General features: G+C 36.9%; 1 protein-coding gene, 1 long non-coding RNA gene and 1 pseudogene across 7 annotated transcripts; 2 read left to right on the forward strand and 1 right to left on the reverse strand.

Moving 5' to 3' along the window:
- The first annotated feature begins 1,737 nt into the window (after nucleotides 1–1,737).
- Nucleotides 1,738–2,958, forward strand: LOC126868361 (histone acetyltransferase p300-like; annotated as a pseudogene).
- A 1,511-nt stretch (nucleotides 2,959–4,469) lies between these two features.
- On the reverse strand, nucleotides 4,470–5,008 carry LOC126868218 (uncharacterized). The gene is made up of 2 exons (XR_007690551.1): nucleotides 4,872–5,008; nucleotides 4,470–4,765 (listed from the first exon to the last, which is right to left on the reverse strand). It is a non-coding gene; the product is annotated as an uncharacterized LOC126868218 (long non-coding RNA).
- An 88-nt stretch (nucleotides 5,009–5,096) lies between these two features.
- LOC126868179 (histone lysine acetyltransferase CREBBP) lies at nucleotides 5,097–26,217 on the forward strand. 6 transcript variants are annotated; one of them, XM_050623381.1, is made up of 21 exons: nucleotides 5,103–6,109; nucleotides 7,618–7,776; nucleotides 9,414–9,619; nucleotides 9,704–10,078; nucleotides 10,158–10,449; nucleotides 10,519–10,824; nucleotides 10,900–13,835; nucleotides 13,920–14,077; nucleotides 15,248–15,361; nucleotides 16,460–16,594; nucleotides 16,665–17,141; nucleotides 17,218–17,383; nucleotides 17,627–17,797; nucleotides 17,879–18,112; nucleotides 18,198–18,428; nucleotides 18,507–18,626; nucleotides 18,708–19,009; nucleotides 19,138–19,548; nucleotides 19,634–19,949; nucleotides 20,040–20,466; nucleotides 20,560–26,217. In XM_050623381.1, the coding sequence occupies exons 1-21, from the start codon at nucleotides 6,028–6,030 to the stop codon at nucleotides 21,033–21,035; spliced, it is 8,094 nt and encodes a 2,697-aa protein (XP_050479338.1). In that variant the 5' UTR covers nucleotides 5,103–6,027; the 3' UTR covers nucleotides 21,036–26,217. The 6 variants fall into 6 exon arrangements, with proteins under 6 accessions (XP_050479334.1, XP_050479335.1, XP_050479337.1 ...); XM_050623379.1 differs by having other exon boundaries at nucleotides 15,281–15,361; XM_050623377.1 differs by having other exon boundaries at nucleotides 5,097–6,109; nucleotides 20,040–26,217.
- Nucleotides 26,218–26,734: the final 517 nt, after the last annotated feature.

Here is a 26,734-nt window from a genome sequence, read left to right on the forward strand (position 1 = left end):
TGTGATATTTTGATATAATGATATTTTTAAAGAAATAATCTGATAGAATAGTGCTGTTAACTACAGAATTTTGTCTTCTGAATAGTTATGTAACATTCGAATAACGATTATCAACAGACACTTGTGACTTTTTTCGATCTATTGTACTGTGCATATTGTCTCTGTATGTAGTACTCCTTCGGAGAATAATCTGAGAATAATATTTAATTCAAAAGTAAATGAAATGTTTAAAAGAATCTTAATAAATCATTAATAATATACATATGTAAATATTTATTTAAAATATTAGACATAGGTGACTCTGAGTACCAGCCGTATTAAATATGGCAACCATAATCTATAAACAGATTTCGACACTCGCTAGGGGAACAGTTCAAAAATTGAATTGTGTCACTTGTGAAAAGTCAACAAAGTCTGTATTCTTACGAGACAGTTAAATACCACTAATGTCTGCTAAGACATTCATAGCATGTCATGCATACGCACAACGAGAACCTTCTTGTCTTCCATGTTGATTTTTTACTAGATTTTTTGGATGATGTTACCTAGGCTTCGATATATGAGTGTTGAGAGATTTTATTTGAGACTTGTTTGTATGATCGTGATGACAACAGTGCGAGAGTTTGATTTCGATGCATAATCACCTCAATATTAACATAACTTAACCTAATAACCTATTCTGTACGAAGCTGGAAAGGAATCTCGCTGGATGGCACAAGGACAAAGGAGATAATACTCTCATCGTTCACCGTCACGAGTTGCTATATTGTTTTATTTGTATATGTGATACTTTTGACCATAGAATGCTTTCGATCAACGCGCGTGCTTATCTCTATGATTGTATTGAGTTTATCAGAAATAACCAATCGAACCACGTTCTTTCCAGAAGACTTCTTCTCAGCTCCTGTTTATAGTCAGTATGGCTCCCCACGCTTTTATGAAATGTTTATTTGTGTAGAATAGAGATGAGAAATTGGTTAGTGGAAAGAGACAGAAGCAAAAGAGGTAGTACTATCTATCGCTTACCGTCATGCGTGTTATATTATTTTATTTGTATATGTGACACTTTCAGCCAATACACGTGCTTATCTTAATGATTGTATTGGGTCTACCAGAAATAAGCAATCAGATACGTGTTCTTATGCCTAATTCACGGTCATATAAGTGCTTTTTGAGAGACGCTAGGAAAAACCGTCCGAAAATTAAGTCATGATAGTCGTGAAAAATCAACATGGACGGTCAACAAAGTCCGCATTCGTGCGACACAAGACAAGAATGAGTAAAATGTCTCTATCTCTGTCTAAGATATTCACAGCATGTCACATATGCGCAGAATTCCTTATTCACGTTAGTTAACTGATTTCTATTATGGTATGATTAAGTTAACAACTTAATGTTCCAAATGAAAATGGGTTAGCTGACCTATCCGGATCCCAATCAAGTAATACAGATGACTGTGATACAAAATAGTACAGTTAGAGGAACCACAGGTTCCATTGACTCCACTGGCTCTACAAATGTTATGGGTGGTCAAGAAGGTGGTATGGCACAACAAACTCAACCACCTGTTCCAAGTCAAGCTCAACCTTAGTCTGGTGCATTAAGTGGAGGTCAACCTGGATCACAACAAGCTACTCAGGATTAAATAACTGGTATTGATACTTCAATCGGTAATTATTGGTTTTTGTATCTAAATAAATTTACTTCACTAACAAAATTTAACTAAGCAATATTTATATGTTACTGAGTGCTACAAAATCAATTGCAGATCCAAAAAAACACAAATTTATTCAGCAATAACTAGTTCTTCTACTTTATGCACATAAGTATTAACAATGCGCAAGTCAAGCAAACTGTGAAGTTTGGTCATGTTCATTGCCAGATTGTAAAACTATGAAAAATTTATTGACTGATATGACTGCTTGTCAAGCAGAAAAAAGCAGTACAATGTCAAACTGTAGATCTTCGAGGCAAATTATTAGTCATTGGAAACATTGCAATCATAACGTTTCTCATGTATATTTACCTCCGAAGTAATCAAACAAAAATAAAACTAATAAAATTCAAATCCATGAATCTGAAATAAGAAGAACATATCATATGTTGTCCATGTCCTACTACAACAGCTAGTTTAGTAGCTGCACAATGTATTATTGAAGGAATGCCAACACCAAGCATATAAGGAGCACCTGGTGCAATAGGAAATGCTAAATTATCCCAACTTACTTCAAATATGTCTTTTTCTCTAAATTGTGATCCTAATACAGTTACAGTTGTTGGTAATCCAGCAATACCTACCAGTCCCATGTTTGCTGTTGTAACGACTGCCATTAATATACAACAGTCTGTTAATATACAGCAACTATTTGATTTGAATGATTCAGAACAACTTAGTGCTTTAAATGAAAATAGGTTAGCTAACCTTCAGCTTCCAGCTGGAATTCAACCAGGTCAAGTACAAGCAACATTAATATAGGAATGAAACGATTGGCGTTAAACTGCAACACCAGATCTTAGAAATCATTTTGTTTATAAATTGGTTCAAGCAGTATTGGTTCAACCATCTCACAATCCATGATCTATGTTCAAGAAAAGAATCCACAATCTTGTTCCATATGCAAGGAAAGTTGAAGATTACATGTAAGGAATGGAGAATTCCATATATTTACTTACTGAAAAAATACATACAATTCAAGAAGTATTGTAGAAAAGAAAAAAACGGAAAGAACAACAACAGTTACAAGTCCAGCATCAGCAACATCCACAATCTTTGAGAACTGATTTTCTCATACTGACTTATATACATAATAGTATTGGCAGCTGTTCTACATTAAAAGTTGATATATTAATAATGCTATGATGTTGTTGTGTTTTCAATTGTATAATTGTGTATCTAACTATATCCAATGATTGTGAAAAAATGAAGAATTAGTATTAATTAAAAATTTCTTTCGTTTATTTTTCTCAATTTACCACCTAATTTTTCAAAGCTGTTATAAAATAAAAATTTTGAAGAACATACACAACATTCATTCAGAATCATGAAAATTTGATTAAAAAATTTGAATATTTGATTCAATTACAAATTTTCTAGATTTAATAAATAGATGTGAAAAAAATTTTGTAATTTAAGTATGTTGGAACATTAAGTGAACAAGTTTCAAAATCTATTTTTATAAGCCTGATTATAGTAAATAAAATTATGATTAATGAACAAGTAAATCATGTTTTTCATGGCAGTAAAGAAATTTGTTTCAATTATCAGAAGTACTGCCTGCTGGATGAAAATCGCCTAGGTGGTTCTATATGTAAGTTATTATGTCTAGTGAGAACGATACAGATTTCAACCCTAAACTAAGGAACGATAATAAATACTTGACATCGTAAAAACTCTTATCAAAAAAAAGCATTTACGTATTACTAAGAGACTATCAAAGGGACTGTAATATTATATAGTCGACAGAAATAAAGCGATGTAAGCGACTAGCAACACTCCACAAAGAGTAAAGAGTCGCTGTCACTGAGATGGGTGGCTAGGTGGCTGCTGCCACGGCGTCATCCAGTTCCCGTCCCATTTCCAATTCTCCCTCTCTTCTCGCGTTCACCTCTTTCTTTACACAATTCTCTGTATCTGACACTATCGCGCGCGCGCGCGTGACCACACAACAAACACACGAATGAAAGAGCGAAAAGGAACAGAGCAGGAAAAGGAAGATGGAAGCAAGTTCACGCACAATATATGCGTGCAGCTAGTCGCGTGCCGTTCGCACCTATTCACGAGTCAGATTCTCTTTCTCGAAGAGAGGACGTTCTGCGCAACGCAATCTCCCGTCTCCCCACCTTGTATACATTCTTCCTTTTAACCTGTCGATCGAGAAATCCCTGGCCATCTTGTAACGATATCCCTTTGACACTCTCAGCTTTGTAAACGCATTAACAAAGTCGATTTTTTATTTTCTCAATGTTGACGACATACGGCATATAAATCTTTGTCAGGATACGATATTGCACAGCATAGGTTGTTTGTTATGAACATAACCGCGCAAATATTTTAGTCTTGTAATTATAAAAGAGAAAGTGATTATTAGTACAATTGATATATATATATATATATATATATATATATATATATATATATATATATATATATATATATATATATATATATATATATATATATATATATATATATATATATATATATATATATCAATCAATTAATGAATCAGATGAAAAGATATTTGAAGAGTACAATTTTCGGACAAATCTAAATTCTCATTATTTCGTAAACCAACTAGTAATTTTCTAAAAAGGAGATGATTTGTTTACTATGAAAAAGAAACATACACAGTATATTTATGTATCGAATGATTTCGTTATTTGTATTATATAATATGTACTCGCAAAAATTCTGGAGGTTATGTCCAGTGGACATACTTATAGCCGTACAATTAAATATATTGTAGGTATATTATGAAAATATTTCATTTCAACAAAGACGTTGCATATACGTAGGGTTTACGTTTACAAACGTTTTACTTATAGTACACTATAATGAATGTTGAAAGATTATTACTTTATATATGTAGAAATAAAATAAAATAACGTTTGCAACGTATATACAGAAAATAGTAAATTGCGAAAGGCTGAATGAATGTGTCTCCTCCAAAACTCGAATCGTATGAATCACTGTCTCAATGTTTTCCGGCAACAAGGAATAATTAGGCTAGGGCTTCTTTTCAAGTTCGTGAAGCCGTGAACACCACTAGAGCGGAGAATAGCGTGATTAGTTATTAAGTTATTTGTTTCGTTAAATTTGGCCAGGAACGTATTCTGTGCCAATAATGAATCTAATTCAAAGAGCATCTTACAACCACTATGCGAGACCGGCCTTTATCAAATGGCGGCAGAGGAATAAACGAAATTCTCGCGGCTGTTAGACCGGCGGCGTGAACGTAATCGCAGCGTTCGTGGCCTCGCAGCAGTTTGACCAATAATAGGGAACGATCATGTCACGTGATCACAGGGACCAATCAGGTGGCTGGACTAGCGTCACGGCGACTATACGGAACCAGTCGGACATTTTCTGACAAGCGTAGAAAAACTTCTCGTCAACAGCAGCCGCCATTTTACGTTAGCCGATACTCGTGCGGTGCGGAACTCTCGCGATCGCTTTTCCCGAGCGAATTTCTGTGGCGCGCGGTGGCCGCCCCGGAACCGACTCATTTCATCGTCTTCGCCTCCTGGCGTCCGTGATTGCCTCGAATGTGTGGGGAAAGCGAGCTGCGTCCGCGGTGATCATTCGCGCGCCCCGTGTCGCAGTGTGCCAAGGCGAGAGAAGAGGAGAGAAAGATGGTGCCAGCGGGCCTCGAGAGCGATATCGTTGCTGCGAGCTAGCGCCGTGCGCGCAGCCAGTTCGCCACACTCGAGTGTTTGACGAGTCGTGTGCGACCGACTAAACCGAATATAACGTGAGAACTCGTTTGGTAGTGGTGTGCATTTAAGTCGAAGTGGTGATCTTCAATATTGTGATACCGATAGTCTAACTAACTTCTCGGCCTGTCCCGTCGTCGTGCGAGTGGCCTGTGCGCCCATTGAAAAATTTACTGTGTGTGTGGGCTTTGAGCGCGGGGTTCGACGTACCCCCGACGATGCCCAATGGTTGATCGTGTACCAAAGCGTGCTCGGGGACGCTCCACGCGCCGCGGTTTTCATTGTTATTGTCATGCTTGTGAATACGCTAAGAGCTTGGTGAATTTTCGCGGCTTCGCCGAAGAGGAGGAAGCAGCAATAGCATCAGCAGCAGCAGTAATAGCATCATCAGCACTAGTACCGATCTTCTAGTGGCGTAGTGCAGCGTTTCGTTCGTGTGTGTATACCCGTGTATACGTGCCTGCGTGCGTGCCTGGCTGCGTGCGTGCGTGCGTGCGTGCGTGCGGTCGTCCTGACTTGCTGCCGCCGCCGCTTACTTGCTACCAGGAGTAAACAGCCTGAAACACAAGAAATAATTAACCCTGAAAAGAAACCATGGCCGACCACCTGGTGGACGGGCCACCGAATAAGCGGCCGAAGCTCGGAGATCCTTTCCAGGGGACTTCGGATTCCGCGGGTAAGTTCTTTCATTTTCATCACGGTGAACTTTCTTCGCAATAGAGTCGCTATCGCGACTAACCTTTCGGGGATGAAACGTCGCAAGTAGCACATACGCCGTTTTTCTAATTACATGATACCACAAGCATATATCTTTCTTATTATATTAAGAAATATATGCTCTTCGATTTATCAGAGGCATACTGTCAATTCGTTGACGGATGCAACCTTTGAGCAAAATTGCCCACATGTCTCGATGCCTTCGTTTTTCAAGAAATGCACCCTTTTGTTATTGTCTTCGTATCATTTACCTTTATCGAAAACAATGTGTCTGATAGACAGTCTCTCTCTCTCTTTCTCTCTCTCTTTTTCTCTCTCTTTCTTTTTTTCTTTCCACAACATTTTTGTATAGGTTTTGAACTTTCAGGAAAGTGCTGTGGTTGTAGCTGGTTATTATCGTTTCATGTTACAAGTGTTACATTATTACTCTTTGACAGGACCCTCTATTCGGATTATTCTAAAATTGTGTAATTTTTTTTTGTTTTGTCGTCGTATGTAACGATCAAAATCTCTATTTTGTTATTAGTTAACTGTTTGTAAACTAACCTAAATTATTCAAGAAATGCTATTGCGGAAATTGATTACTTTATCAATTGTCTAACGTGTTATTATTGATTCGATAAATTATTTTAAATTGTTCTACGAAATTGTATTTATTCGTATGAATTTATATGGTAACTCATGTCAGGAAACAGAGATATTTAAGAAATATTTTCAATTGTTACAGTATTGGCATTAATGAATGTTTTGGGTTGAGTTTTTATCTTACAATGTTTTTACATATTTTGATATTAATAAATCATTATATATAGTTATTCTTAATAAAAAATAAATTATTAGAAAGTTTCAAATTATTGGTTGTTGGAAGTTCGGGCAATTTGGATGCAGTGTATAAATTTTGCTCAGAGGTTATAGAAATATTCCGTGTTTAAAAAAAAATTGTTTGTACTAAATAATCTGTAACTTCTGTCTTGTTGCACGTTCTTTCTATTATTTAAATTTAACCTAAACAAAATAATAGTATATTGTAAATTTTTTAGTTGTCTTTAAATTTAGTTCTCATTTTATTTTTGTAGTGCATGGCAAATGCATGGAAGTTTGAATAATTATTAAAAAAAGACATGCTGGCATGATTGATGCGCTAACCATCTCTTGATTCTTATTTTCTTTAAGTGCTACCTGATCACCTTAACAGTTTCTGAACTCAATAATATTTCATATAATCCCATATCGATTTGGTGATGACTGTGTCACTTAAATACTTGATGTATCAATCACGAGATTTAGTCAGGTTACACAAAGTGGCAGACATAGTCTTTCTTTTTCAGGATTATAGATATTAATTCATCTATACCAATTAGTTGCATTTGAAGGAAAATTTAGACTATTTCTGCTGCTTAAAAACTGTGATCCAGAAAGCATAGACAGTTTTTCCACAGTCTGAAATAAAAACTGTGATATATGTAGTGGGTATGGCGCCTCTAATGATGCACCATGCTTATACAAACTACGGGGGAGGTGGCAGTGGTAACATGCAACAAATGCAGGGCCCGCCACAACAGCAGCTTCATCTGCAACAGCATCAGCTGCAGCCACATTGGAACAACCATACCATCCAGAAAAGAAGTAAATATTATTACAAAACCCAGCAAAAAGTTCAAAAACATTAAGTCCAGCACTACAGAATTTGTTTATCTGTCCATTCATCTCATTTATTAGTATCATAAAGTTGTAAAATCATTTAATTACTTCCAATTTATGTCATAATTTATTGCTAAAATAATTCGTAATTTTTATATTATAAAAGAAATGTATATAGTTTTGGCATATTGTCACTATGGTTCAATAAAGTTGATTTATTGTCGTTATTTGTAAAACCCACAATGAACATGAGGATTATATTGTTTTACTTATATGATAGAATATAAGAACAAATAAATGTAATATATTGCCTTATAATTGAGAAAGATTTGTTTCTTTTATATGATACTGGAGAAAAATTGGATCACTCTAAGTACTATAGGAAAAAATGTTTTAATTTAATATGTAATAAAAAAAATATAAATAGATATGCTGTGAGCTTCAAGCATTGAGTGGTAATGTAATATGGACATGCGACACACATGTACAGAGCTCTAAAACTTTATATTAGGATGAAACTGTATTAAATATTGTGTATAAATTTTTAAATAAAATGCGATTATATCTTCAATGAGATAAAGTTGAACTAGGTTGTTAGGTAGGTAACTATGATGTTTTGTACATAATCGTTTTTATACTTTGTAGGTAATTGATATCATAATTGAAATAAACTGATTTATATTATTTGTAAGAGTTTCAGAAACTTTTTTTTAATGTTACAACATTAAAAAACATTCCGTTTACAAACAGTTGTAAATATTCTTTAGAGTGACTATGATTTCTTCGCATGACTGTCTACTCTAAAGTTTGCCATCAGTAGCTTTGCTGCTTTTGTAGTTTAGCACGTCTTTATTGTGAAGAAATTTTTATTCTGCTGTAGTATAAACTCCTTTAAGTTATGCTCACACAGTGTATGTCTCATGTCTTATTTATTTATGTATTTGTTTGTTTATATTTACAGTAGTTTGTGTAGAATCTTTTTGTTTTATTTTCTTTTTCTATTTTTCGTTTAAATTTGCATTTGACCCCTTTTTTCTCCGTTGTTGTATGGTCAATCATGGATAGTCAAGTAAGTTAAAGAGATATTTTTATATGACAAATGTATTTTTCAAACACTGTAGGCTAGTATAATTTGAACAAATACAAGCTTCTGCAATTTAAAATGTGATATGTACATAAATGTCATAAAATGTATTCATGTATGCATATATGTGCATGTATACTTACATGCAGGTATATTATACAACAAGCAACTACATTATATGGTAGTACGAAGATTTTACTATTAAATCTTTAGATAGAAGCTATGGTGACGGTGCTGAATCTTATCTTTATATCATTTACTAATGGTTTTTTGGTCTCTATGGTATATGTTACATTTAATATCATAATCTGACAATAATTTTCTAAACTGGTTATCTAGAGAAGTAATTATTCAGTTGTGATATCGAACTCTTCTATGAATTCTGTAGCCTAAAGAAAATCTTCAGTTTTGATATACAACATGCTTGATATCATGGTTCAGTGGCTACACTTAGATATATTACTTTTGTAGTAACCAGTATCTTTTACAGCAACATACATATCATAATGCCGTTACTAATGCAAATTTTTATTCTCAGATTATATAACAAACACAGATATGTTTGATCTTGAAAATGATCTACCTGATGATCTGTTGTCATCGGGATCTTGGGGTTCTGCAACTGAAAGTGCTAAGCCACCAGCAACAGGTCCAGGCCCAGGGCAGCAAAATGGTGCGCTTGATTCAGAACTTAGACAACATGTACAGCAACAACAACTTTCACATCATCTAATACAACAACAAGTTCGTATATATAAATTATATGTTATGAATATTATGTATATATATACAAGAAACACTGCTTAATTTTGATCTTTCTTGAAACAGGGCAATAAAAATTTGGTTGCAAATTCTCTAGCAATGGCTGCTGGAACTTTGGGTAATAAAAGTCCAAATATGCAATCTCCACCAAATGTTTCTGTCTCTAAAGTAGTTGATCCACAAATGGTCGTGAGTCTGGGAAATTTACCAAGTAGTATAGCCAGTTCCTTGGCAAATAATCAAATGTCCATTGCAAATTCGATGGGAGGCCTTCAATCGTCAATGAGCATGGCTGGAAGTAATCCTACCATGTCAATGCCAGGTGGAATAAATTCTGCTCTTGTTATGACCAGTAGTGCCAGTGGAAATAACAATATGGGTGGAATGGCAGGTGGAAGTTTAATTGTAACCAACAGTTTGAATAAGCAACCTTTAAACACTGTGAGTTATAGTGAGATCAATATATATATGAAAACAGTATATCATATAGAATATACAATCTAAACATTCTATGGTTTAGGTAACTATGATGGCCCCTAATACACAAGGAGGAATTCATCATCCTAGTGGGCCACATGGTGTTGCTCAAATGCAAAATGGACCTGGAATAATGAATACTAGAGCTGTAGCAATGCAACAACAGCAACAAGCTCATATGGTTGGACCAGCAAGGGGTCAAAGTCCACATCAACAAGTACATCAAGTTGGTATCGTAGGTCCTGGTCAGGGAGGTCCAAGAATCCAGGCACCCCCAAATATGACAAATATGCCAAATATGGGGCAAATAAGTGCATCAAGTCCTTATGGTTATGGTAATTATGGCAGTTGTATATGTAGTTGGTGAGTTTTAAGATATATTTAAATATACAATTCTTAATCAGGATCTCCAGCTAGTGGACAGGGGCCTGGTGTTACTGTATGTACTAACAGTCCTGTTGGAGTTGTTACACCACAACCAAAAGGAGTGGGAACAAACATGACTGCCATGCAAGGTAGTAGATTTGGAGGAACCGCAGGTCCTATTGGCTCCACAAATGTTGTGGGTGGTCAAGAAGGTGGCATGGCGCAACAAGCTCAACCACCTGCTCCAAGTCCAGCTCAACCTCAGTCTGGTGCACCAAGTGGAGGTCAACCTGGACCACAACAAGCTACTCAGGGGCAAATACCCGGTACTGGTGCTCCAGCTGGTAATTATTCGTTTCTATTTTTAAGTAAATTTATTTCATTAACGAAATTTAACTATGTAATATTCATGTTACTAGGTGCTACAAAATCAACTGCTGATCCAGAAAAACGCAAACTTATTCAGCAACAACTAGTTCTTCTACTTCATGCGCATAAGTGTCAACGACGCGAAAGTCAAGCAAACGGTGAAGTTTGGCAATGTTCGTTGCCAGACTGTAAAACTATGAAAAATGTATTGACTCACATGACTGCTTGTCAAGCAGGGAAAAACTGTACAGTGCCACACTGTAGCTCTTCGAGACAAATTATTAGTCACTGGAAACACTGCAATCGAAACGATTGTCCTGTGTGTTTACCTTTAAAACAAGCAAACAAAAATAAAACAACAAATGCTGCTGCAGCATCTACGACACAACCAAATAGTCAACCAAATCCGAGTCAAACAGAAATGAGAAGAGCATATGATGCGTTGGGTATTCCATGTCCTACTACAACAACTGGTGGTTTGGTTGCTCAATGTGTAACTAGAAGAATGCCAACACCAAGCATGCAAGGAGCACCCGGCGCGATTGGAAACGTTAGATTAGCTCAACCTCCAACTCAGAATGCACCCGGTCAATCTGTAGTTGGCGCTGGGCAACAAGTTGTTGCTCCAAATGTTTCTCTCCCTTTAAATTCTGATCCTAATACAGTCGGAGTTGCTGGTAATCAAGCAGCACCTACCAGTGGTCCCACGCCTGCTGCTGCAGCGACTGCCGCTAATATACAACAATCTGTTAATATGCAGCAACTGTTTGGTTTGAATGATTCAGGACAACTTAGTGTTCCAAGTGAAAATAGGTTAGCTAATCTTCAGCTTCCAGCTGGACTTCAACCAAGTCAAGTAACAGCAACATCGGTGCAGGAATCAAAGGATTGGCATCAAACTGTAACACCAGATCTTAGAAATCATCTCGTTCATAAATTGGTTCAAGCAATATTTCCAACTCCCGATCCACAAGCTATGCTCGATAAAAGAATGCATAATCTTGTTGCATATGCAAGGAAAGTTGAAGGCGACATGTATGAAATGGCCAATTCAAGATCAGAATATTATCATTTGCTTGCCGAAAAAATATACAAAATTCAAAAAGAATTAGAGGAAAAACGACAAAAGCGGAAAGAACAACAACAACAACAGTTACAAGCTCAGCAGCAACAACAACCACAACCTGCAGGAACATCTGGCTCAGGTTTAAGGCCATGTGCTCCCCCAGGTGTTGGTACCGTTCCACCATCACGACCAGTTGGAACAGTTACTCCTAGTTTGCGTAGTCATTCGCCAAGTATGACGCTTGGAAATTTACCTGCAATGGGTATTCCGCACAATAGAATGCAGTTTCCGCAACAACAACAAACGCAACAAGTACAGGTTCAGTCCCAAACTAATGTTCAAGCTCAGGCTCAAGCACAGGCCCAGGCTCAGGCTCAGGCTCAGGCTCAAGCTCAAGCTCAGGCTCAAGTTCAAGTTCAGCAACAAATGCAACAGCAGCAGCAACAACAACAACAGCAGCAGCAGCAGTCAGGAATTTTGGTTGGCCCACCTGGTCCTAGTCCAAATGGACAATCAACTTCTAATCCCAACGTCGTTTCAAATCCTGGTCTCAGTCCTTTTGGACAACCACAAATGTCACAATCAAGTTTAACAACAACTACTACGTCTGCAACAACTAGTCAATTCCCAACCTCAAATGGTACTTCCGGTTTACCTAACAGTTCGCCTGTACAGAATCAACATCAATATTCTGATATTATGAAAGTTAGATTAGCGCAAGCTCAAGCAGCAATTGCGCACCAACATCAGCAGCAGCAACAGCAGCAGCCGCCATCACAACCTCAGCCTCAACAACAATCAAGTCAGTCACAGCCGCAACAACCAACAAGTACTTCGAATCAAAACGCTACGACAACCTCAATGCCGCAAACGCCGTCACCATTTAGCAGTATGCAACAACAAAACAATCAACAGCAAAATCAATTCAACAATAGTCGGCCTCTTTCGGTTTCAACACCTAACGATAATGGCATCAGTACATCAACTCCACAAACGATACCACCTCCTGCTTCTAGTGGTCCTAGTCCCAGCCCAGCAACGACGACAAATGGACCTCAATCTACAACTTCCACACCTAATACGCCACTAGTTCCTTCATTAATGACTCCAAATCAGACAGTTTCTTCCGCCAATCAAACACCACCTCATCCTGCTACTACACCATCTCCTGCCGGCCTTGCAAGTCTTGGAAAAGGCATGACATCTCAGGAGAGGGCTGCATTAAATGCACCGAGAACTTCGTCCATGTCTTCGCAAATGGCGGCTATTACAGCCGCTTTAGATCGTGATAATTCTCCTAGTCCACCAATGAATAACAATAAGGGAAAATTGGATTCTATTAAGGAAGAAAGTATGAAAATGGAAATTAAAACAGAAGATGGTTCTGAGAATCACAGAATGGATGGAGGTAAAAGTGTCAATAATGAGGTGTCTATTAAAACTGAAATCAAAACAGAACCAATGGAGGAAGGATCCAGCGAGAGTATTGTAAAAGAAGAACCTATTAGTATTAAGGAAGAACCTGTAACACCAATATCCAGTCAAGACACAACAACGCCAGATATTAAACCATTAGTTCCTGAACCGATACAACCAAGCGGAACGTCAACTGATAAGAAACGGTTGTGTTTATTCAAACCAGATGAGTTGCGGCAAGCATTAATGCCAACATTAGAAAAACTTTATCGCCAAGATCCAGAGTCTATACCATTTAGACAACCCGTCGATCCTCAAGCATTGGGAATTCCTGATTACTTTGATATTGTTAAAAAGCCGATGGATCTTTCAACGATCAAAAGAAAATTAGATACAGGGCAATACAGTGATCCGTGGGAATATGTGGATGACGTATGGATGATGTTTGATAATGCATGGCTTTACAATCGTAAAACATCACGTGTTTACAGATATTGTACAAAGGTATGTTTATTTCTGAATCATCCAATCAGTGTGTACTGATATCAATAATGACTTTCAAATTACAAATTTTTTCATTGATTTTAGCTTTCTGAAGTCTTTGAGCAAGAAATAGATCCTGTAATGCAAGCCTTGGGATATTGCTGTGGAAGAAAATACACATTCAATCCACAAGTACTATGTTGTTATGGAAAGCAGCTTTGTACAATACCAAGAGATGCAAAGTACTACTCCTATCAAAATAGGTCAGTAATATGGAAAAGTTTTAGTCAAATAACTATGTAAAACAAGAAAATTCATTTAATAATTGAAAAAATAGTCTCTCTCTGCATGAAGGGAATATGTTAGTAGGTTTTATCTCCATCTTGCCCTTTAGTAATTTCTTTACTTAGATAATTAGATATCTTGTTAATGACTTCTGTTGCTCCCAGCTGTCTTCAAAGATTACTGACATTAGCTATACCTGTTAAGTTTTCGAAGTTCAAGTTGCCTTTAGGCGCATTCGACTTTCATGGTACATTTTTATTTATAGAAAAATGTTCTATAATCGGATACGCCAGATTAACTTGGCAGGCCAATTAACCTGTTTCGGTTATATCAGTCGATACAGGCCAGTCTCCTGACCAACATGTTTCTTTTTTTACGTTTTTTATTACAATTATGAAACATTTGTCAATGAATGCATTGTTTCGTAACGTTCGCACATATGAAGTTGAAATTTTATTACGCATATACTTAAGGGATATAAAGCTTTCTATAGTCATCCTTAAAATTAGATGCTTTTTAAATATATATTTTGCTTTATAAATAATATAAAATGTACAAAGGAATTTTTAACCGAAGGAAGTCATTTGTTAAATACTCTTCAGTATATGCAACTAAGTAATTTATGTATATATTATATGGTGTCTAACTATGGCACTCTTCTCTTCTTTGTATGTTACCTTCGCTCTACCCATGGGTTGCGCACGCACACACAAATCCTTGTTTGCTGCTTGCTTCTTGTGTTGCCCGCGCCCCTTGCTTCTTTCTGACTCTACTACTTCATGCCACGAAAATTGATACTTGGAAATTGGACGATTGAAATTGGATACCTGACATTTAAAATGAAAACATAAATAAATGTAAAACAAATTGTATTTGTGATAAATGAAAAATAATGAAAAAAATATGTTCATTAAATGAAATGATGACTTCCTACAATTTAAAAATATAATGAAATGGATCCAAACATATTACAATTGGCAAAACACTACTTGCATGTGTATAATTGCAAATACAAACAAATATTTATCAAAATTGGATACTCGACATTTGGATACATCGATTGGGGCGTGAAAAAATTGATCTTCGTATGATGCACGCATGACATTGACGAATTGAAATTTGGATCTAAACACTATTGGTTGGAACAGTAGTCTAAAGGCATATGGTCTTGTTTCCGACAGATACACCTTCTGTCAGAAATGTTTCAACGACATTCCTGGTGATACTGTGACGTTAGGAGATGATCCAACGCAACCACAAACGTAAGTTTTGAAATAAATATATCATCAATATTTGTTATATATATATATATGTCGGGTTTACATTAGAATTAGGGTTAGGGGCGTGAAGCGAATCTTCGTTTGGATTACACGTCGTCGTTATGCAATAGAGAAGACATTAGCTAGTGCAAGTACGATTACCATAGAACCGGACAAGTAACCGTGGTAATTAGATACTCGAGAAACTAATGACAATGATCCTAGGTTCAATAACGAATTCGCGGACAACGGGACGGTAGTCGTACGCACTCGCAAAAATCTAAGTCGGATTCTGTGTTAATATTCGCTGACCGTAAGGCGTTAATCTTTTTGTCGATGAGACCGCAAGCGAGAATGACTTTCCGTCCCGGTGATACCCCAGAGGAAAACTATGACGGGGTGTGTCTAAGGACACGAGATCATCGGATTCGTCGGGGACATTCTACGTTCGGAAAGTAAGGGAAATTGACGTTGCTGCTAATTGGCCAATCTCCATATCGGTAGTTAGAAAAGGATGCTAGCCGTCCTTGAGGGAGTGTTGCTAGTGGGAGACATCGTACGTGGAAAAATAGGTCTCTCCTGTCTTCCTGTAACTGGGACAAAGACTGTGTATCTGTTGAGGGATTTTAGGTAACTAGATATTAGTGTTTATAACGGTTCTCGGGCTAGCCGATCACGTACTGCGGAGACGCGTCGGCATCTGGTAAACATCCTGCCCGGAGAATAGGACCTGCGTGTGGCGAGCTACGGGACAGAAACTGTTGGAATGTTTACTGTCACGTGTCGCTACAAATATTTCTTTTAAGGAGAGCTATAGGGTTACTCAATGCCTTTGTTAGATGGAGAGTTCGTCCCGTTGACCGCGGCCACGTTTGGCGACTAATTGTCGCCTTGAGCCCAAGCTCATTGTCACAAGTCTCAAACAAATACAATTGGGTAGAATGACGGTAAATCGTTTAATTACAATGTTTTTATGGATTTTCCCGAGGTTTCAGAGGGAAGGCACTGGTGTCCTCTTATCTCCGACATATATATACATATATAATACATATCTGTATTATATATACATACATAAAATTAAATTATTATATTTTATTACAGTGCCATTAAAAAGGAACAGTTCCAGGAAATGAAGAACGATCATTTGGAATTGGAGCCTTTTGTTGTATGTACAGATTGCGGTAGAAAGGTACATCAGATATGTGTGCTTCACATGGAATCAATTTGGCCTTTAGGGTAAGTAAAACATTTTCTTATGAAATAAATATAAATAGTGTAGTTCTTATAACTAGACTTTTTCTTGTAGATTTACTTGTGATAATTGCTTGAAGAAAAAAGGTCAAAAACGTAAAGAAAATAAATTTAATGCTAAACGTTTACCAGTTACTAAATTAGGTACCTATATCGAAACACGTGTGAACAACTTCTTAAAGAAAAAAGAAGCTGGTGCTGGAGAAGTTGCAATTAGAGTTGTAGCATCCAGTGATAAAGTTGTCGAAGTGAAGCCAGGAATGAGAAGTCGATTTGTGGAAAATGGTGAAATGCCTGGAGAATTTCCGTATAGAGCAAAAGCTTTGTTTGCATTTGAAGAAGTTGACGGAACTGATGTATGTTTCTTTGGCATGCATGTGCAAGAATATGGTAGTGAATGTACACCACCTAATACTCGAAGAGTTTATATTGCGTATTTGGATTCTGTACACTTTTTCCGGCCTAGACAGTTCCGAACAGCAGTATATCACGAAATTCTCCTTGGATACTTGGATTATGCAAAACAATTAGGGTAAATTGAACTTTGTTCATTGAAATTGAAATTTGCAGTATTAATACGTTTATTACAAACTTTTTTTTTTGTATAGATATACAATGGCTCATATTTGGGCTTGTCCTCCTTCCGAAGGTGATGATTACATTTTCCACTGCCATCCGCAAGAACAAAAGATTCCAAAGCCTAAAAGATTACAAGAATGGTATAAGAAAATGCTAGACAAAGGCATGGTTGAAAGGATCGTGCTCGATTACAAAGTTAGTATTAACACATAACTAATCTGAACACATCTTATACAGTCTTACGTGTTTCCTGAGAATTAATTGTCATTCTTGGGTGTCAGAAGAGACTAAAATTAATGTCTGCAGAAGCTAATGTTTACATTGAACTTATAAATTTAAACATAGGATTAGCAGACTACAATTAGAGTTAAATGTTTCTGTTTACAATTTAAAAATGATAAAAATTGGAGGTTAATTTTTTTTATTTATTAATTTCAGGACATTTTAAAACAAGCGATGGAAGATAAACTTACATCTGCAGCTGACTTACCGTATTTTGAAGGTGATTTCTGGCCGAATGTTTTAGAAGAAAGTATCAAAGAATTAGATCAAGAAGAAGAAGAGAAACGTAAACAAGCGGAAGCTGCGGAAGCTGCCGCTGCTAATGCAGTAAGTACAGTTTAGTGATGTATTATTGGAGATAGTAGATAACAAAGAACTAATCATGGTCTATACAACTTTTTGTTACAGATTTTCTCATTGTCAGAGGATTCTGAAACAGGGCCAGACGGCAAAAAGAAAGGGCAAAAGAAAGCTAAGAAATCCAATAAATCTAAGGCAAATCAAAGAAAAAATAGTAAAAAATCTAATACCCCACAAACAGGAAATGATCTTTCAGCGAAAATTTTTGCCACTATGGAGAAACATAAAGAAGTATTCTTTGTTATTAGGTTGCATAGTGCTCAAAGTGCAGCCAGTTTAGCAGTAAGTATTTAGGATTAATTTATATTTATTATTTTTTTTAATAATCGAATAGTATTCTTACGTTCGAAAATAATGCACGTTTTAGCCTATTCAAGATCCTGATCCAGTTATTAATTGTGACCTTATGGATGGCCGCGATGCTTTTCTTACAATGGCTAGAGAAAGACATTATGAATTCTCTTCCTTAAGGCGCGCGAAATTTAGTTCTATGTCTATGCTATACGAATTGCATAACCAAGGTCAAGACAAGTTTGTTTATACTTGCAATAATTGTAAGAGCCATGTAGAAACAAGATATCATTGTACGGTTTGTGATGTAAGTATTAAAACAATCATCTGTAAATATGTTTCGTCCTATTTTTAAACAATCTAATGTTATTATTTATTATGCTAGGATTTTGATCTGTGTATAAGCTGTAAAGAAAAAGACGGCCATCCTCATCATATGGAAAAACTTGGTTTAGATTTGGATGATGGTTCATCGCCGGCCGATGCTAAACAAGCTAATCCACAGGTAAAAATATATTTTTATTAACTGAATATATCAATAATTTTGCTATGAATATTTATAATAAATACTTTTATTTTATAATAGGAAGCGCGTAAACTTTCAATTCAAAGATGTATTCAATCGTTGGTGCACGCGTGTCAATGTAGAGATGCTAACTGTCGTTTAACAAGTTGTCAAAAGATGAAGAGAGTAGTAACGCATACTAAAGTTTGCAAACGAAAGACGAACGGTGGCTGTCCAATCTGTAAACAATTGATAGCGTTGTGCTGTTATCATGCTAAACACTGCCAAGAGACTAAATGTCTTGTTCCATTCTGTTCGAACATCAAACATAAGCTGAAACAACAACAGCTTCAACAGCGGCTACAACAAGCGCAGTTGTTAAGGTAAATACCTCAGTAGTAGTAGTAGTAGTAGTAGTAATAATAACAACAACAACAACAACAACAACAACGTTAGAGTAATAATTTCCAAAGATAACTAGGTGTTTATCTTTCTTTTTAATCTGTTTCAGGAGACGAATGGCTGCGATGAATAGCAGACCCACAGGTCCAGTGGGAGCGATGCAATCCGGACAACAGAGTTCAAATGTTACTATGACCACAGGTGTTGCTATGAAACCAGGTGTCAGTCCTACCAATTTACCTTCGCCACATCAACCTGGAATAGGGTTGAAACCTGGAACTCAAACACCACCTGCTCACGTTCTCCAAGTTGTTAAGCAAGTACAGGAAGAAGCTGCACGGCAACAAGTACCGCATGGTTATGGTAAAGTAACGCCAGGTGGTGGAGTTGGTGCTGGAGTTGGCGTTGGAGGACAAACGGGTGGCGTAATGCCACCACCTCCAATGCAACGGCCAATGCCTGTACAAATGCCAAATCCTGGCGGTACGCATCTTATTCCAATGGATCAATGGACAGCAAGGTGAGCTATTGAATATAATAATTAAAATACCGTACACAGATATGTATCATAAAAAGAGGTATTAAAGCTACATCTTTATTTACAGTAGGTATCAGCCAAGTGCACTGATGCAACAGAATCCTGGTTTGAGACAGCAAACGCCGCAACAGTTAATGCAACAGCAGCAACAACATCAAGGGCAGCCAGCAATAGCTATGGGAGGACAGATGCCTAGACAAGCTGGAGTTCTTGGTGGTCCTGTTAATCAAGTTGGTCCTCAAACTCAAAGCAACATGCACAAGCATGTATTGCAGCAACTTATGCAAACTCTTAAGAATCCCCATACTCCTGAACAGCAAAACCAAATACTTCAAATACTCAAAAGCAATCCACCGATTATGGCTGCTTTTATCAAACAACGGGTATGACGATTAATTTCTTCTATATTATTTGTCTGCTGACATTTTTGATTTTAATAATTTCTATCACCATATAATTTTTTAAATTAATAGGCACTTGCTCTAAATCAACAACAAAGTGGTCAATATGGTGGAGGAGTGGGCGGACCTTTGGGTCCTAATCAGCCGCAGCAACAACCTGCTCTGCAACATATAATGTCTCAGCAGCAGCAGCAGCAGCAACAGCATCAGCAGCAGCAGCAGCACCAACAACAGCAACAACAGCAAGGCAGAATGCAAATACAGGCAATGCTAAATCAACAACAACAACAGCAGCAGCAGCAGCAACAACCTGTTCAACAGCAACCACCACAGTGGTATAAACAGCAAATGCTGGTATTGCAAAGGCACCAGCACCCGTCGCAGCAGCAACAACACCCACAGCAGCAGCAGCAACAGCAGCAGCAACAACAACAACAATTTACACAACCACCAGCACCGCCTTATGGCCAACAGCGACCTATAAGGCCGCCCCTTCTCGGTAAGAATTATTTAATTCTGGAGAAAACGAGATTCGTCGAGCCGCTTGGTTCGTGGTCTAACGTTTGCCACGATTCCGCGTATTCTTCTCCAGGTTATGGTGGCTTTAGCGAACAAGGATACGGTCAACCTGGCTTAAAACCAACACCACCTCCGGTACCTTCTCCGCAAGGTGTGATGGGGCCTCCAGGGATTTCTGTACAGCAACAATTAATGCAGTCCGTTCGATCTCCACCGCCAATTCGTTCTCCTCAACCAAATCCTTCCCCACGACCGGTTCCCTCTCCACGTAATCAGCCAGTTCCTTCTCCTCGATCAGGACCGGTGCCATCACCCCATCATCATCCACCTCATGGTACACCAACACATTCACCGGCTCATGAACTCGGTGGGCCAAGTGAAATGATGCTTTCGCAGCTGAGTGGTGGAACTGGTGCACCGACTGGTCACCCAGGTACCATGCCGCATCATCCATCTCCAGCTCCACCGCCCACTAGTGGCACAGACTCGAGTGAAGTGACGCCCATGACGCCACAAGATCAACTTTCAAAATTTGTCGAAGGATTGTAGTGACTGTTAGTGAAGTCGGTTAACACAAGTGACTATGTTAGTGGGCGAACGATGATCTTGCATCATATGTCAACCCTTTAGAAAGAACGGTCGCTGTTCCACCTCTCTGTCATGAGAACAGAGAGAGTAACTTCCATCCGTTCTGCGTTCCTAGCTTCGTGGAGATCAGGTACAACTACTTACGTCCGGTACACTGACCAAGTGCTGATGTTCAGAGACGGGTCAGAGTACCACTGGTGCGACCAAATTAATCCCGGATGACGCGTGTTTCTTTTTTCTATCTCCGAGTTAAGGTGCAGGAGCGATACAGCGTGTTGTGGTGCTGCTTAGATGCTCCGCGAAGATTCTGCAGCTGGCTCAATGGACACTTGAACTTACGTTATTGTATTCTCGTATCTCAACCTCGGCTCCCCAATTGCGAACCAGTGGAACGACGAGAAACAATTAATTTGAAACTATACACACATGAAATCAAGAGAGACTATTAATACTTTCTCCCCGTAAATATACATACATATACAAAAGAAACACACACTATGTCCCTGCCCAAACTTTTATTCCCCTTACACATGACTTTTTCATCTATACCACCTTCCCTCGCTGCTGCTCATGCAGGCTGAGTGAAATCGTACAAATGTGTTGTGTATACTTAACGTTAATTGATAATTAATAGTTCAAATATTATTAGCGTAGCGATTATATGCAGTTATTATATACCACTATTATTATTATCGTGACAAGATGCAAAGTATATAACAAGAAAAAAAAGAAAACGAACTGTATGAAAATGGAAAGATATCGAAAAAGAAATCAACAACATTGTATGTAAGGAAGGGAGAAAAGAATTTAGTGGAAAGTTAAGTAATGTTAACTTAGGTTAATTTGTTATTAAGAGATCGCAACGGTTGCCGAAGGTTGTGCCGAAACCTTAGCACCATTAAATTTTATGGATCATTCTGAAATTAACCTTCAAAATAATCTGCTAAATTGTCTATGGGAAAGAAACCTAATAACAGGACAGGCGAGACAACGCGGATTAACGGTGTCGCAACCAAAAAGTAGAAATTCACAAGCTTACTAATGGGAGGATTTATAAATCGTGTTAATTTTGACAACAAGAGTTTTTCAAACCGAGGGTCCAACATGTACAGTTCAATCAAAATATGTAGCTACGAAGCGTAAACGTAAAGGACCCTCGCATGAAAATCGTTCTGTACATACTATACTATTATTACGATAATAATAACGATTATTATTAATTTCCCTGTCTATTATGAATTTATTATTATTATTATTATTGCTATTATATATAATTATTATTGATTCTTAATTATTATCATTACTATTATTACTCTACTACTACTACTATTATTATTAATAATATTATTTTTATTATTCTTCTTATTATTACCATTATTACTATTAATATTATTATGAAAGAAAAATTCAAAACACATAAGTATAGTGTTAATATTCGGGAAAAAAGCGAGAAAGGGATCCACACACACGCGTTATAATTATAATAGGATATCTCTGTGCACGATAAACCCGAGAAAAAGAAATACAAATACAGATACAAGTACACATACATACCGAAGTATGTGACTATGCCAGTGCTGTATCATAGTAAACTATAAGTGTAACTTTTCCTCTCTCTTTTTTCTTCGATACCTATTTAAATGACTAGCTGGTAACGAATGATGCGTGAAGGTGTACTTCGGAAGTCCGTATCGTCGGATATTTTTTAAATACACGGTGTACAATGTAGCCACCATGTAACCAAGCTATAACCGATTTAATCATAATCAGAATCATTAATGGCACATGCAACCGGTGTAAGATTCATATTTAAACGTGGCGTTTCCGTCGACGAAAGCGCGGTCCGATTCGAAACAAAAGGCCAGAGAAATCATGACCCGTTTGAGAGACACGTTACCTCTTGAAAAATGTATTTGACTCATTCTGATACATTTATCATCAGATATATCTACATACATATAACATCGTACATTTCCATTTGTCTTATATACATCGGTACCCTTTGAATTCGTTATAAAAGGAGGCAAAAAGCATTTTTCTTTTTTTTATAAAAATAAAGAAAAAATCTAACGAACGATTGGCGAATGTTCTTTGCCTTGAAAATTTTAATCGCAGGGTTGGACGGGGGTAAGTTTAACGAGAATAGTTCGTTTAAGACAACCGGTTTTCTTTCACTCAATTAAGCTCCAAGCTCGAAAGATCGCTTTTTGTTATTTTTAAACTATTTTAAATTCCTTTATAAATCGGTTAATGTGAATCGTCAATCGATTCCGAAACATTCCTTTTGTTATGTATTCTCTTTCTCGCCCTTTCCTCTATCCACCGGTTTTTCTCTACGTCCTTCGTCCCTCGGACTAGTTTTATAGAAAGAACGTCGTAGATTCGTCTTTCCAAGATCGTCGTATAAAAGGACAAAACGAAAGAGAAAAAAGATAATTATGTAGAATTATGTGATAGCAGTTGAATCGAGCGGGTCAACTATAAATCGGTTGAGAAACAAATCCTGTCGTGCGTCTGAAATTTCTAAAAATGAGATGAAAACGAAAAGCAAAGATTAAGAAACAAAGTAACACAAAGAACAAAAAATAACAATCTACGAAATGCGGATGGTTATTAACTGTAGATTTAAGTAAACGATTTTACTAGTAAAAAGAAGAGTAATAATAACGACGAAGACCCAAAAGTATTTGGCTTAGTATGGCTGTGTTTAGGGCAGTGTTGTAAATCTGAAAGTGGTATACCTTTTTTGGTAGTAAACTCTTTAAGAGCGGATAATCGAACGCTATCGTGTACCAATCCGACGATCGCGATCTACACGAGTCATTTTATCGTTTGATTTTATTAATAATTAATTACTAACGAAGATGACACAATTGATAAGAATCGGCGTTCATTTGCGAACGAATCGTAAAAATACGATATACGATGGGTGTGTGCGTGTGCACAGATATAAAGAAAAATGAGTTTTCTCTTTCTGGAGATAGTTCGAGCACATAATTGCGAGTGTAAAAATGGGTCTTAGTGTGTTCGAACATCGAGAAAGAGATTGGATTGTAGATTCGCGAAAAATTACTTCTGTAGATGATAAAAAAGAAAAAGAAAGAAACGAATGAAACGGAAGCGATTTGCACGTCGGATCTGTTGGTACGTCGGCGTTCGTGGACAATTTATTATTGTAACGAAAAGCGAACGATACAACACTATATATATATTATATATGTACTATATATATTATATATGTATTACATATATTATATATATACATTATATGTATTATATATATATAATATATATACTATATATGTATTATACGATTTGTTTTTCTTTTTATATTATCAAACACAATATAGGCCGCGGTTATATCATGATGGAGTAAACGTTAATTAATTAATTAATTATTCGATAGACGATAATTGCAAACAAAACTATGGAATATAATTATTATTATTACGCTATTATTATTGAAATACCAACTATAGAGTACTACTTTTTATTATGACATTTCGTAACTAGTGAATTGATTATCTAATTAAAGATTAATGAGACGCAAGTGTAACATTTGTCCCCCTCGCTCCCCCCAGGTAAAAAAAGAAAGAGCTCACACCGTTCTTCATCCCAGTCTCTTTTTCTTTTCCCGAGGAAAAAAGTCTCGAGAGAGACAATGAGAATTTTCTCTCGATCCAGCCCCTCGAATCCTGATCCAACACTGCATCGGTCACGATAAATGTACAATATTTAATATAGTGCGCTTTCCTTTATTTATTTTTGTCGGTGGGATTCTCGTCGTTCTCGCTAAACGAGACAAACGGAAATGGAAAGAAAAGATACTGTCACCGTCGCCATTCAGATACCTTTTTGTATCCCCTGGTGTAAAGACCGTTCGCAGAGTGACTTAGGAAAAACTTTAGTTAACGTCTTGTTTGCCCCCGTGTTCGCTATTCATTTTGTAAACGCGTTTTGTAAAATATATATGTTCGGTTTAGATGTGTGAAAGTTAGCCTCACGATATCCACTCGGAGAGGGGAAAGTGAATTTAGGTTTTTGCTACAGTTTTGTACTCTTGGACGTAAAAAAGACTTCGTTTTTCTCTTAACGATTTGTAACGTAGATAAGAATACTGTATGTTGATGTTCATGAATATTTAACCGAATATTGTTATATTATTATTAAAAAAGAAGTTTTAAAAATACATTCCATTTTTATTTTTCTCTCAGCTCAGGTTATATATGTACATACGTGTATCGAAAGACCAAAATCCTTCTTAAGAAGTATTTCTTATCGATAGTATTTATATAATCGCGAAAGAGTTACTAAGAAAGAAACGAATTATTTTTATCTTATCTTCCGAACAGAGACGGATCTTCTTATCCGTATACATCGAAACACTTTGAATTCTTTGTCACATTGCGCGTGTATCCCTTAATAAAGTACATATTTCAATACTCACAATGTGAACAACTAAAGTTTTTCTGTTAACTCTGTTATATTTGCCGCTTTACTTGCTCTTACTTGCTACTACTCGTCCGTTCAGCAACTTCGCTTCGAACAATCGTCTTTAATGTTTGTATATTTATTTAAAATTATTCGTTTCTCACCACGTGCACGATATATGGTCTCTTTCTAACTTTTTTCGAAACTTAGCCTCTTCTTACGTATCATTCATATATTTTACACGATATTTGTACATGGAATTTCATTAACAAGATATAGCGTTCAAACGCGTATGTACCCTTGTCTCGACCTGTCGACAAGTTGTACGGATTCTCAATTAAACGAGGACTTATATTTTAGTTCCATCGGATGGCAGAAAAATAAAGAAAAAGGAAGAACCAAAGTACAGTGCGACCTTCTGGCTTTCAAGGACTCCTAGGTTCTCACTGTCTTAACTTAAAATGGGACTAAAGTATGCAACGAACGCAACGAGTGTTTTTCTTCTATTTTCTCACCCTATTTATTCTTCTTGCGTTCGCCGAATCTCCTTTCCTTAGGTTTAAGAACTAATCCGATTACAGCGCATAATGTAACAACGTAAACGAAACTGGCACGTAAGAATTATACATATACGTGTATATATTTATACATACTTACCATTAACACAATATGAAAAATCTGACGAAATAAAGTTTACGTATAATTATTTGAATACTGGACATTGTACCTGTGTGCTCTCAGACACCTTTCTCGCGATCATTTCACGTTTCAACTTCTGAATCCTGTCACGATCTGTGGATTCCCGTTCGAGCGCAGTCTTATTTATACATAACATGTCGTTCGTTTCGTTGTCCTTTGTGTACACAAACGTATTTAAATGTACATTTCTTGCAAAGAGTTGTTCACGAGGATTCGTCAATATTCCAAAAGTCAGTAACGAAGGCAGTATTGATGGTAACACATCGAATTAAATCAAATTGGAACACAGGCTTTTGTACGATTTCGTGAGAATTTCCGTTCCCTTCGTTCGACCGAAGTCCGAAGCGATTGCTGCCCGTCAGTTCTTCCGCCTTATCTGTCGTTTTCAGCGACGAATCCTTGTTGAACGATATCGTTGGACGGATAACAAAAGAAGGAAGTTCAGAGTCCCCATTCAGATCTATATGTACCAAGTTTACACGTACGATATGTTTATATTATCGCTTATATATAAACATATATAATATATA

This window comes from Bombus huntii, chromosome 8, assembly GCF_024542735.1.
Source record: "Bombus huntii isolate Logan2020A chromosome 8, iyBomHunt1.1, whole genome shotgun sequence".
NCBI classification, from domain to species: domain Eukaryota; kingdom Metazoa; phylum Arthropoda; class Insecta; order Hymenoptera; family Apidae; genus Bombus; species Bombus huntii.